Source organism: Phascolarctos cinereus, unplaced genomic scaffold (assembly GCF_003287225.1).
Source record: "Phascolarctos cinereus isolate Bilbo 61053 unplaced genomic scaffold, phaCin_HiC Scaffold_4;HRSCAF=312, whole genome shotgun sequence".
Lineage (NCBI taxonomy): Eukaryota > Metazoa > Chordata > Mammalia > Diprotodontia > Phascolarctidae > Phascolarctos > Phascolarctos cinereus.
The window spans coordinates 285,136,162-285,150,419 of NW_027555847.1; the positions used below are offsets into that span (position 1 = coordinate 285,136,162).

The 14,258-nt window shown below is 35.6% G+C and overlaps 1 protein-coding gene across 1 annotated transcript in view; it reads right to left on the reverse strand.

The window, feature by feature from the left end:
* Window positions 1-14,258, reverse strand: part of WDR36 (WD repeat domain 36) — a 59,025-nt gene that overhangs the window by 34,824 nt on the left and 9,943 nt on the right. The window contains 6 exon segments of the mRNA XM_021009406.2: window positions 1,036-1,211; window positions 1,547-1,679; window positions 2,742-2,796; window positions 3,970-4,102; window positions 6,967-7,084; window positions 8,862-8,962. Of these exon segments, the coding sequence (XP_020865065.1) occupies window positions 1,036-1,211; window positions 1,547-1,679; window positions 2,742-2,796; window positions 3,970-4,102; window positions 6,967-7,084; window positions 8,862-8,962 (716 nt within the window).

The following is a 14,258-nucleotide window of genomic DNA, read 5'->3' on the forward strand; positions in this document are numbered from 1 at the left end:
TTTGTTCTGCTTTTCTTCTGTTGTTTTGTTTTATTTCTTCTTTCTTGTGGTTCCTCCCATTAGTTCTAACTCTTCCATACATCATGACTATTCTTAATATAAAAGTATAAGTAGAGCCTATATCAGATTACACGCCATCTTGGGGAGGGGGGAGGAGAGGGAGAAAATTTAAAACTCAAAATCTTATGGAAGTAAATGGTGAAAACTAAAAATAAATAATTTTTTTTTGAAGAAAGGAAAGAAAATAGGTTTAATATGTTGAGCCTATATCAATTCACACACCATCTTGGGGTGGAGTGAGGTGGGAGATGGGGAGAAAATTTGGAACTCAAAATTTTATAGGAATGAATGCTGAAAACAAAAAATCAATAAATTTATTTTTAAAAAATCAAATCAAATTTTTAAAAAAAGAGTTAGAAGGGACTTTAGAAATTTTCTAGGTCATCCTCAATATCAGACATAAGGAAGATTAAGTAACTTGCCAAAATCAGAAAAGTATTAAATGGCAGATTCAAACTCAGGTCCCCTAACTCCAATTCCAGGGCTCTTTATGCTATTTCTCCATTCACAGAAGCTATGCCTCTCTTAATGTAGGCTAAGACCACATTGGCTTTCTTGGCTGCTATATCATACTGTGAATATGTACTCAGCTTACAGCACAATGAAACGTGTAGATCTTTTTCCTTCCTTTCTAATCATGCCTTCTATTTCTCAAAAAAATTTAACCCAAATATAAAACTTTACATTCATTACCATTCAGTTTAATCTTAGAATCACCCAATGTTCCCGCCTATTCAGATCTTTTTTAATCCTTTTTGACTATCATCCAATTTGTTGAGCTCTCTATTGTCAACAGTAGCAGCATTTCCTATACTGAGGATTCTCTGGAGCAGAAAAGTATCATCATATGGCTCCTAATACTACAATTTCATTGCAGTCTTTTCTCTTAAGACAAAGACAACATGGTAAAAAAAAGAATAGGCTGGGTTGATCAGTTATAAGTATGCCAAAAAAAAAAAAGAAAAGAAATCCTACCCTCAGGGCATTATCAGCACCATTAGTAAGGAGAAGTGGCTCTCCATGGAGAAATGTCAGACCAGCAATTGCTGTGGAATGGGCATTTCTCATCTGATTGATTAGTTTTCTCTCTTCCAGGTCCCAGAGACTGATATGACCAAGTGGGCTACCAGATGCCATTACTGGATGTCCATCTACATTTGAAAACAACACAACAACAAAATACAATTAAGTATTCTATATCAAATTATAAACTCCTTAAAGATAATTAAAATATACAAAATATTCACCTCCTTAAAAAAATTCAATTGTTAGAAATAAATTGCAAGTGGATGTTTGATAGAGATGATAAAACTGAAAAACTGAGAATATCCTTATATATGATCATCTCTACTCTTTTGTGAACTTCTACTACAGTACAGGATTCACACAGGTTATAAGAAAACACCATTTTGAAAATTTCCTATTGCCCAATAACTACATTATTATCAAATTTGTATAAGAACTTTTTATAAAGGATAAAATATACCTGTGCGGAAAGAAATTGAAGTGACAGGACCCCAATCTTGGCGAAACTTCATCAGTGTTTCATCAAATTTAATGTTGTGGATAATAATCTGACCAGACACAAGTCCAACTGCAATGACATCCACTGCAGGTGCCTAAAAATTAAATAATTAACCCCCCCAAAAAAAAATTTTTTTAAATCCAAATATAATTGATTTAGCAGTACCATCTTGTTAGATCCCCCTAACTCCAGGTTATCAAAAGGTTTCATAATATCTTTTTCTGGGGATATTTAAACAACACAGTTAGAGAGCTAAGAGGAACCTTAAAGGTGATTCTAGTCTAATCCCCAAATTAGTGAGTTTGTCTATAATGTGCTTCTCTCTAGGCAAACATATGTAGACAATTACAGACAACAGATCTACAGAGAAGCAGATATCCAGTATCTGTTTGGGTATAAATGTGTACAAAAGAAGTCAGTTACCAGAGTTGGGCCAGAAAGAGTTTATCTCATTTCCACAGGAGGTATTCCAAAACTCATCTTTTCCAAGTTTATCAAAATAAAGGAAAACAGTTCTTTCCAGGGTAAGCTTAAATTGGATGAAGGGTTAGGCTACATAATTCCAAACAATCACCATTCAACATCATTACTTTTGTTCTAGTAATAACTTTTCTCAAACAGAGCAATAGCATATAGTTACAATCCAAAAGAAGCCCAGCACTGTACAATCCTACAAGAAAGTTAGTACAGGAAAACAATAGTTTCACAGATGCCAACACAGATCTTAATTTTTTCCTCAAATGCTAATGGATGTAGAAATTGCTTCTTTAAAAAAAAAAAAAACAACTGAATTTAATTGGCATTTTTTATTTTAAAATTGCACTCATTTCCAAATATATCCCTCTCCTCTCCCCTAATTCATCAAGTCATCACATGTAACAAAGATTTTAAAAGGTGGAAAAAAACCGTTCAGCGAAACTAATACATCAACTGCATATTCAGAATTTCACATTCATAACTGCCCATGAAGAATTGTTTCTTTTCATTTTAAATTATTTTAAATTCCACATTTCCAAAGCACTATTTTTTTCATTCCAAAAGTCACAGGCATCCAAATAACAAATTACATATCAAATTGCTTTTAACATAGAGTTGTTCCTCAAAATACAGAAAAGCATATATCTAACACTTACTTCTTAACAGAAAAAATACTAACCTGTTGGAGAGCTGTCACTGCAAGATTCCATCCTGGAAATGTATACAGAAGTTTGCTATATGGAGAAAGAAACTACTTAAACTAATTTTGAAGGGAAAATATCACATGCTTAGAAAACATGGAAACATGCTCTTCAGAAAATCAGAAGTTAAGGTCTAACACAGTGCCTTGCACCAAGTAAGCACTCAATAAATTTGATGAATTGAATAAATACTTATTAAATTTAAAAGCTGGGCAAAGCCTGAAGCAGTAACTGTTGTAATTATGTATCCAAAAAAAGAACACTCTCTTCTAGAATATCACTGCAAGCCTTTTTCCACTTTTAGCTACCAAATAGTCATGAAAACAACACGAGACAGATCATTAAAGCAGATTACATTTCTCCATAGGAAAAAGGTTCTTAGTGGAGACTATGTACCTGTTCTAGAACTTGGCATGAAATGAACCACAGGCACAAACAAAAATGTGCCATGAAATAAAAAATATAATAAAAAACATACTGTGCACCTCTGTGTGATCATTCAAAATAATGAAATCATGCCACATGTAGTCACGTAAAAATAGGTGTATTGTGCAAATTGATTATATAAGAAGTTTCAACATACTAACATGTACATTTATTAGTTTATACAACCCAACCTAAAACTATTATGCTAGCTATGCGAAGGATTAAACATTTAATTCACAATCACTGTTACCCTCTTAGAATTAAGAAGGACTTCAAAGGAAAGATTTTGGGAAGCAAAGTCTCTTAAATATCCCAGGAACTTTGACATGATGTTTTCCTTCTCTAAATTTCTTACAACCTTCAATTAACTTGTAAGAAACATATGTATTAAAAAACCATTCTGTGTTCTTAGAAATGCCTCAAAATACTGCAGCAATACGATCTTGTTACTGTTACTGAGTAAAGCTCTGATCCAACATTTCTCACGTTCATACTCTATTTTTCTTCTTCCTCAGTTTATTGAAAGTTCACTCAGACCAAATAAAAGCCACCTCTGTATTTCATACTTGACTGCAGAACCATAAGAACAAATCAAAGTCAGTTGTATGGACTGTACAAAAGAACTTTAAAATATTTTTCACTAGAAAATTACCAAGACAGGTCTGTCTAGATTTTATTAAATAAACACAATTAACTATTGGTTAGGAATACTAACTGCTAAACAAATGAACACAAGCTGAAAGGTGGGGAGATGCTTGAGATAATTAGAAATATTCTTACTTGGATTTAATATTCCACAACTGCAGGCTTCCTTGCTCACTCCCAAGGAGAATTTTGTTCAAGTAGGTACTTGGATGCAAAATGGTAGAAATTTTAAAAACAGCCTTATCAAAGGTCAACTGCAGGTACTTTTCTGCAAACAGGGGGAGAGTTTAAAGAACAAAGCAAAATAATTTCAGCAAAGATCCAATATTTCTTCCATATACCTAATACTAAGAGTAAGTAAATTTTAAAATTTAGATTTGTTACAAACTCACCTGTAAGAGTTCTATGAAGGGATAAACAAACACAGTTAGGATGGAAACAATGAATACCAAGACTATTAAGAAAATTTAGTCTTATCTGGAATGAAGAAAAAATTTGACATTGACATAGAACTGGTTTAGAGATAGGAAACAGAAAAAGAGATTATGATAAAGAAAACACTTTCCTAGATATAGAACTATAGCAGCAAACCTGATCTATCTGCTAATTACAGCTTTACTTCATATTTTATAACTGATTTAAGAGAGTCTGCATAGTGAATTCTCCAAGAATACATATGATGCTAGGGTACTCCAGATAATAATATATTAAATTAATGGAAGTCAAATCAACAAGGACTTATTGTGCTTATAGTCAGAGATACAAAGAAAGACACCCCCCCCAAAAAAAAACCAGTCCCTGCTCTAAAGGAACTCAGTTTGGTAGGAGAGACAACATGCAAATAACCACCTAACAGACAGGATAAATTAAAGATAACCATAGGGGGAAGATACTAGCATTAAGAAGGATCAAGAAGCTATGATTTTATCTTGAACCTAAAAGGAAGCCAGGAGATAAGAAACGAAGGAGATAATTTCAGGTATGTGGGACAGTGAGTAAAAATGCAAAGTCAAAGGTAATAGGTCCATAAGTGTTGCACATTGCACATATTTTTAAACGCTTTCAATATATTAATCAATCATGCAGAATTTTTCCTCTACTTCAATCTTTTTTTTGCTTTAAAAAAATACTATTTGTTATACAGAATGGCTTTCCCATTCCATATAGGGGAAAAGAGGAGTATGAAGGAAATCATGGTAATGTAAGAACACAAAAAACTGCAATAAAAATTTATCTGTGGTGGAAGAAAAAAAGAAAATACACAGTCAAGAGATGGAGTGTCATTCAGGCAAACAGCCAGGAGAGATCAGTGTCACTGGATCTCAGAGTATCTGGGAGTAAGGAATAAGAATAGAAAGGTAAGAAGAGGCCAGGTTATGAAGGTCTTCAAATGCCACACAGAAGGTTTTATATTTGCTCCTGGAGACGAAAGGGAGTTTACTGAATGGGGAGGTATAACCTGGTCAGACCCGTGCTTTTTTTTTTTTTAACTTATTTTAACATTCATTTCTAAATTTCGAGTTCTAACTTTTCTCTTTCCCTCCAGCCCCTCTCCTATACACTAATAATACAAGCAATATTAATACCCATTATACATGTGAAGTTAGACAAAATATATTTCCAAAATAAAGTGAAAAAATACATTTCAACTTATACTCAGAGCTCATCAGTTCTCTCTCTGCAGGTGGATAACATTTTCTATCATAAGTTCTTCGGACTGTCAAGATCATTGTACTGATCAGGGCAGCTAAAGTTTTTCACAGCTGATTATCATTACAATATTGTTGTTACTGAGTACAATGTTCTCCTAATTCTACTCATTTCACTTTGTATCAGTCCATATAAGTCTTCCCAGGTTTTTCTGACATGTACTTTATAGTAAGATCAATTGGACAGAGGGGATGATGGTTTGGAGTGGGGAGAGACTTGAAGCAGGGAGACCAACCAGGAGGCTATTCCAATAGTCCAGGTGTGAGGTGATAAGGGCCTGCACCAGGGTGGTGGCAATGTCAGAGGAGAGATGAAGGTGTTTAAAAGAGAAGTTACAAAAGGCAGAATCAACAGGATTTACCAGTCAGGTGCTGGATGTGGACGGTGAGAAAAAGCGTGTTGAGGGTGATAACTAGGTTGTGAGCCTGGGAGATTGAGAAGATGGTGGTGCCTTTAACAGTAAAAAGGATGTGAGAAAGAGGTGGCATTTGGAGAGGATAAATAATTAGTTTGTTTTGGGGCATGCTGAGTTTAAGATGTCTATGGACCAACTAGTTTGAGATGTTCCAGAAGTATTTGCAGATGCAAGACTAGAGAAGGTTAGGCAAGAGGTTAGGGTTGGACAAAGAGATCTGAGAATCATCTTCATAGAGATGATACTGAATCAACTGGAGCTGATGAGATAGTTGCCTTGACCTTTAAAAATGTTATTTCAAGACAAATTACTTTACATATGAGTAGCAAACTTTCAGTAACCTGTTACTCTAAAAGGCAGCATAATGTGAAAATACAAAAGTTTGAAGAGGATTCAAATAAATTTTATGGATGATGGATCTATGAGTCACTAAGGGAAGCTGGGGATGTTCTGGACCTCAACTCCAAATCTTCTGAGGTTGACTTCACTATTTAATTCCACAAATGTCCCTTGGTGCCAGATAAGATAAGATATCAACGGAAATGGATGTAGGTCTGATCCAGTAGAACAACAGCATATATAACATGCCAAGATTATTTCCAAAGTCTCCTATATTAGAAATCTGTAGTTATGTTAGCTTTAAAAAAAAAAAAAAGAAAAAAAAGACCTTCATTCCAGAATGATGAAGGGATGAGAAACCAAATATGGTTATCTGACAACTTAAACATAAAATGTAACAATTTACTAAACTCTGGGAATGTCAATAATTAAGTTATATTCCTAGAAAACAAGTAACATAACAAAAAAAACATCAGACAGACAAGCTACCAAAGTTGTGATTTTGGTTGCTGCTTGAAAATTTAAACAATGGAAGGAAATGGAGTAATTCTTTTACTGTAAAAAAGTATTTATTGCTAATGCTGATAGCTCTCCAGAAAAGATTAACCATCTAAAGATTTATTTACTCCCATTCCAAGTTAAATAAATTACATAATGTTCATTCTTACCTTCTGAATACACATGCCAAACGATGAGAATACTGTTTGTATCAATAGAGATGACATGATCCCCAAAGGGCTGTAAGAGGTGAATTTCTGCATTGTGACCCCTGAAGGTATGTGCTACCTATAACATTAAAAGTTCAAATTGTTTCCATTAGTTATGCTAATTCAGAAAATGTTAGTAATGTCAAAAACATAAAAACAATCATACTATTTGAACCTTTTATACAAATTCTTCTTATAGTAATAACAAATGAAAGGCAGGGATGACCCTGCCTTAAAATCCTATTTTCATACAACATGTACCATAGAGGTGATCTTGGATTTTCAGAGACTACATCAATCAAATGATACAAAGCCAAAATGAACCAGTCTTTGCCTTCGATGTGTTTACAATCCAAACTCGACAACACACACATCTACAGATAAACACAAAATGAGTAATTAGGAATCTCTTGCAATAATGCAGATGAAAGGTGATAAGGGCCTGAACCAGACTGACAGCTTCGTTAGTAACAGAAGGGGATGGATGACATGGAGGTAGAAACAACAAGATTTGGCAACTGAATGGATATGTCAGATGAATTAATGTGAGAAGTTGAGAATGACAACAAAGTTGTAAACTTAAAAGACTGAAAGGATGGTGGTGTCCTCAACAGAGAGAAGGAAATGTGTAAAAAGATTGGTTTTTGGAGGAAATACAATGAGACACATTGAATTTGAGATGCCTACAGGACACCCAGTTCAAAATGATCAACAAGCAGTTTGTGATAATAAAGGACCACAGATCAGGCTGATTACACATATCTGGAAGTAATCAGCACAGAGATGATATTTAAACCCATGTAAGTGGATATGATCCCTAAGACACGGACTATACTAAAGACAGCCCAGGGCAGTCTTGAGGGTACACCAACAAGTGAAAGACACTAAGAATGATGATATGGCAAGGGACACTCAGAAGAAATGGTCAGAAAGGGAGAAGAACGAAGAGAGAAAGAAAGAGTATTGGACAGGTCTTATCAAGCTGAAAAGGTTTCAGGAATAACCCTAGTGACAAAATAGGGGGTCTTACAACAGGGGTTCTTAAACTGGGGTCTGTGAATTTGGTTTAAGTATTTTGATAACTGTATTTCAATGTAATTGGTTTCCCTTATAATCCTAGATATTTCATTTTATGCATTTAAAAACATTATTCTGAGAATAGGTCCATAGACTGCCAAAGGGGTCCAAGACACAATAAAAGTTAAAAACCCTTATCTTCAGATTAGCCTGGTTGGTAACCAGGGACTGATTTTAATTTGGCTCTAGAAACTCACTACATAAGAGATCCACAAAAACTTACCGAATACCTGTTTAAAATTAATTTACAACATTAGATAAGATAAAGCTGTTTGTAGAAATTATAAACTAGTAGAATGAGATGACATATACACATATAACACATAAAAGATGAAGAGTTAGAAGCTATATGGAATCCAAGGCATTGGACACTGGGGGTGGTGGAAAAGGCTTTCTGCTGGATTTAAAATTAACTTTAATGGAGCGCTTGTGTAACAGTAAGAACCCTGTCAAAAATCACAGACCACAGAGTGGCTAAACTATAGAGCTACCAGGGTAATCAACATTGCCACTTCTTTTATCTCATTATAGTGTACTACATAGCTAAGGCACTCTTTTCCATCCTAGACAATTAGTGAAGTGACAATACAGTATTTTGGTCTAGAATAGGATCTGCCTGAGAATGAGGAAGATGGGTAATTTAACTTCCTCCCAGGTAGAAGAACAGCAAGGTTCCTGAGAAGCTGACAGAAGAAACAAGTTGCACTCACTATTTTCCTCTATTAATTTACCATATGAAATAGGTAAATTAAAATATTCCCAGAATAAGTGATACAAACCTCTTTGTTTCGGGAAAATGCAGAGAAAACATTCCCATATGCAGCAAAGACCAGCCTCCCATCAGCTGCCAAGCAAGTGATATCCTGAGGTACAGAATTGCCTAAGACAGAACAAACAAGAAAAGAGTTAATTATTTTTTCCAGATCTTAATACAAAATAAGAAAATATTCTAACTTGATTTCCACATACTTCATGGGCTACAGGGACAAACTGCAGTTCTGCTACCTGGGTAGCTGAGACTTTAGCTTTCAGGGTCCTGAGTTACAATAAGAGCTAAAGCCAATTTGGTGTCCATACTAAATGTAGCCCCTATATATATGGTGGAGCCCCTCCCCTCCTGGCTGCCTGTGGAGGCATGAACTGGCCCAAGCTTCCATGCCATCTAGCCATCGAATTAGACCCACTTCCAGCATGGCTAGGATGGTAAGTCAATTTCAATAACAACAAAAAGATATAACATGTTTCAAGACTAGTCATGGCAGGATAGTGGGGAGGTAAATGAACAAGTAAATAATATAAGAAAAAAAATGTAAAACTCTAATACCTTCTCCTATATAAAAATGATTTACATGAAATAGTTTTCTTATTTATTGAAAATATAAAAAGCACTCCACATATACAATTGACATCACAATGCTTGCCTTCTCAGTGGGTGTGTAGGGGGCTAGAGCAGGGGTGGAGAACCTGTGGCCCCAAGGCTACATATGGCCCTCTAGGTCCTCAAGTGCAGCCTTTTGATGGAATCCAAACAGTCAAAGGGCTGCACTTGAGGACCTAGAGGGCCATATGTGGCCTTGGGGCCACAGGTTCCCCACCCTGGTGGAGCAACGGAGAGAATTTGGAACTCAATTTTTTTAAAAAAATGAATGCTAAAATAAAGTTTCAAAAAAGAAACATAAAAAGCAATCCTCAATTTTACAAATGACATTTTTTTAAAAATTCACATTCAGTTCTTTTTCTTATTTTTCTCTCCTCTAGGCTAAGTATCTCCAATACTTTCAATTATTCTTCATATGATTTGGTTTATAGCATCTTCATCCTCACTGATCAACTCTGAAAACAAACCTGTCACTGCCTCTCTTAAAATGTATATGGAATATTAAAAATAATGCTCCACAATAACCACAAAGTATAGTGGGGCTATTACTCCCATGACCCACACTTTTTTTGTTGCTGTTGTTCTGACTCATGATTTCATCTGTGTAAGAAGCTCCCAGTGAGGAAACTACCAATTCAGATCAGCAACTCTTCTGCATAGACTAGGACACTGAGAGATTTGCCCACATAACACAGCCAGTATACAATAAAGGTAGGACTTTAACCCAGGTCACACTGACTCTAAGGCAGACCCAATAGCCAGTGTAGCACAGTACCTCTTACTGTATTTCTGAACATGACTTCCATTAATGAAGCATAAGACAATCCATTTTTAAAGCAGGTATCATACCTCTGGATCATAGGATTTTAGAGCTGAAAGGGACCCTAAAGATCACGTAATTCAAATTTTATAAAAGGAGTAACTTTCCCAGGATCGTGAGGCCAGTAAAGTGCTCGCTAGGATTCCAAACCTAGTGTTCATTCCACCAAAATAAGATGCTTTCTTATTAAACTCATGGTCAACTGAAACCCTAGGATTTTTTTTAACATAAATTCTCCCATCCTATATTTGTGCAGTGAATTTTTTAAACCCAAAATAAAGGATTTTTTTTCTACTTAGTTTGCATCTTCTTGATTCAGTTGAGCATACGAGTCTTTCACATGTATATATTAGCTATTGCTCCAAGCTCTGTGTGATCTAAAAATGTAATAAACATGACCCTCATGTCTTCCATCTAAACCAGTGATTAAAATAATGGGATGGATGTGGCTAAGAACAAATCATTGTAGTACTCCAAAGAATTCTGTCACAGAGTGGAAAGAGCTCAGGCTCATAAATCACAGAAGCCAGGTTCAAACCTAGCCCTACTTCCTCAACCAGAGTGATACTGGGCCCATCCTTTAACTTTCCTGAAACAGATCATGGGACCACAGATTTAGAGTGGGAAGGGATCTCAGAGATCATCTAATCCACCTCCTTCATTTGGTAGCAGGAAACTGAAGATAAAAGAGGTTAAGTGACTTGTCTGATACTCCACTGGTTGTTAAGAGACAGAGCCAAGATTACTTATGATTACACATATCATACAATATGAGCTGGATCTATGATAAATCCATTACCTAACAATCTTTGGTTATAGTTGTTCACTAATAAAAAAATCCATATGCTCACCATCTTATCTGCAATGTCACTCAAAAGGTTGTCAAATATTTTTATGAACTTCAGATACTCTATGTCAATATTTATTAAAATGCCTGAGGCAGTGTGGTGTAGTGGGAAGAGCCTTGGACTTTAAGTTAAAAGACCTGAGTTGATATCCTACCTCATTATACTTAATAGCAGCATGATCTCTCTTAGCCTCACTTTCCCAAATTTATAAAAATAGGGATAAAAATATTTGTAGCACCTACCTCAAGGAATTGTTTAAAAAGAGTAAATGAGATAACATACATAAAGCACTTTGTAAGGTATTACACAAATGTTTGCTACCATTATTGTTTATGGCATTTCACTGATTTCCCAACCTGTTTACTCTATCAAGAAAGGCAATTAAGTTTATTTGGAACATGTTAGTAAGAGGAAGGGCTGAATGTAGTCACTTCTTATCTTGCTTACATTTTCTCCAGCAGGAAAGCCTTTTCAAACTAGAAAAGATTTAAACAATTTGTAAAAAGTGAAGTAAAGTCAAGATAGGTGAGAAGATGGAAAAGTGCATGCAGTATCTTCAAAGTATATCTGAGTTTGAAGTTTAAGTCTTAGACTCTGGAAAATTATAACTTAAGGTCATAGCCCTACTGACAATCTTATTTTTTTTTACTTAATCTCCCTATCTTGGTCTTTAATTTCCTTTATACATTGCTTGTCTGAGTTTATAAAAGTGTTCCTTCTGGAGAAATGTAAGCAAAAAAAGGAAATGGGCCACATTCCTGTCCTTCCCCTTACTATCTATATCAACAGCAGCAGCAGCCATCATCTGTATAGCATTTGAGATTTGCAAAGCATTTTATATTTATTAACTCATTTATCTTCACAACACGTTGGTGAAGTACATCCTATTATTATTCCCATTTTAAAGATGAGGAAATTGAGTCTAAAGGAGTTTAAGTGACTTGCCCAAGAGTACAAAATAAATGTAAGAGGTAGTAGTTTAAGTTAGACCTTATTAATACACCACGTTGCCTACTATTCGTGAGACTGGGAAAGTCATTTAACATCTCTGGCCTTGGCTATCCCATCTCTAAAAGAAGAGAGCTGGAATGAAAGATCTGGTCCTGCCAGTTTTCAATAATGAGCCCTTTTCTCTGTCAACCATGTTCCCAAAACATTGGGATTATCATTTTTTTTTTAATATCTTGCTAACAAATACAGCTTAAGCCTTCCACAGTGAGAGTTCCAAACCTTCCTGCCTACTCAAGCCTCCCATCATATCTAACCTTCTCAGCTGAGGACATCATCTCATATTTCACCAAAAAAAAAAAAGAGAGAGAGAGAGAGACCATTTGCCACGAGTTTCATCTTGTCCCCTCCTCTCATCTCACATCAGATATCTTCCTCAATTATTTTATCCTTCATTCCATTATCAGATGAAAAAGAGGCCCTTCTCCCAGCAAAAGCCAACCCTTCTCCTTGCATCTTTTATCCCTTCCCATCTTCTTCAGCAGACTGTTCCCATTTTCTCTTAATTTCAATACTGCCTTATCTCCTATCTCCTTTCCTACTGCCTACAAATGTGCCACTTGATCTTAGCAATCATCCTGTATCTCTCTTTTCCTTTCAGAGTGAAAGTCCCTGAAAAAGCCATCCACACAAAGTACCTAGGTTCCTCTCCTCTAACCAGCTCCTAAACATTCTGTAGTACAGCTTCCAATCTCACCATTCAACCGCAACCATTCTCTCCAAAAGTTACCAATGCTCTCTTAAAAGCCAAATCAAATGGAATTGGAGCAGATAGGTAGCACAGCGGATAGAGCACTGGCAATGGAGTTAAAAGGACCTGGGCTCAAATCTGGCACCAGACATTTACTATCTGTGTGACTCTGAGCAAATCACTTAACTCCAATTGCCTGCAAAAAAAAAAAATTCTAATGGCCTTTTCTCAATACTTCATGACTCCTCTACAGCACTTAACAGCTGATCACTTCATGGATAGGTTAGCTAGAATACACAGTGGATAGAGTGCTGGGACTAGAACACTGTATTGCTGAGAAAAGCCAAGTCATTCACAGTTAATCATTATACGCTCTTAGTGTTACTATGTATAACGTTCTACTGGTTCTGCTCACTTCACTTGGCATAAATTTATGTAAGTCTTTCCAGGTTTTTCTGAAATCTGCCTGCTCATCATTTCTTATAGCACAATAGTATTCCATTACCATCATATACCACAACTTGTTTAGCCGTTCTCCAATTAATGGGCATCCCCATCAATTTCCAATTCTTTGACACCACAAAAAGAGCTGCTATAAATATTTTTGTACAAATGGGTCCTTTCCTTTTTTTTGGATCTCTTTGGGATACAGACCTAGTAGTAGTACTGCTGGATCAAAGAGTATGCAGTTTGACTGCCCTTTGGGCATAGTTCCAAATTGCTCTCCAGAAGGTTTGGATCAGTTCACAACTCTACCAAAAGTGCATTACTGTCCTAATTTTCCCCTATCCCCTCCAACATTTATCATTTTCCGCCACATTAGCCAATCTAATAGGTGTTAGTACCTCAGTTATTTTAATTTGCATTTCTCTAATCAATAGTGATTTAGAGCATTTTTTCATATGACCAGATATAGCTTTGATTTGTTCATCTGAAAACAGCCTGTTCCTATCTTTTGACTATTTATCAATTGGGGACTGACTTGTATTCTTACAAACTTGACTCAGTTCTATATCTTAGAAATTATGCTTTTATCAGAGGCATGTGCTGTAAAAACTGTTTCCCAGCTTTCTGGTTTCCTTCTAATCTTGGCTGTATTGGTTTTGTTTATGCAAAAACTTTTTAATTCAATATGATCAAAATTATCCATTTCACATTTCATAATGCACTCTATCTTGTTTGGTCATAAATTCTTCCCTTCTCCAGCGACCTGACAGATAAACTATTCCATGCACTCCTTATTTGCTTATGGTATCACCCTTTATGTCTAAATCATGTACCCATTTTGACCTTATCTTGGTATGTAATATAAGATGTTGGTCTATACCTAGTTTCTGCCATACTGTTTTCCAGTTTTCCCAGTAGTTTTTGTCAAATAGTGAGCTCTCATCCCAGAACCGGAGGTCTTTGGATTTAACAAACACTTGATTA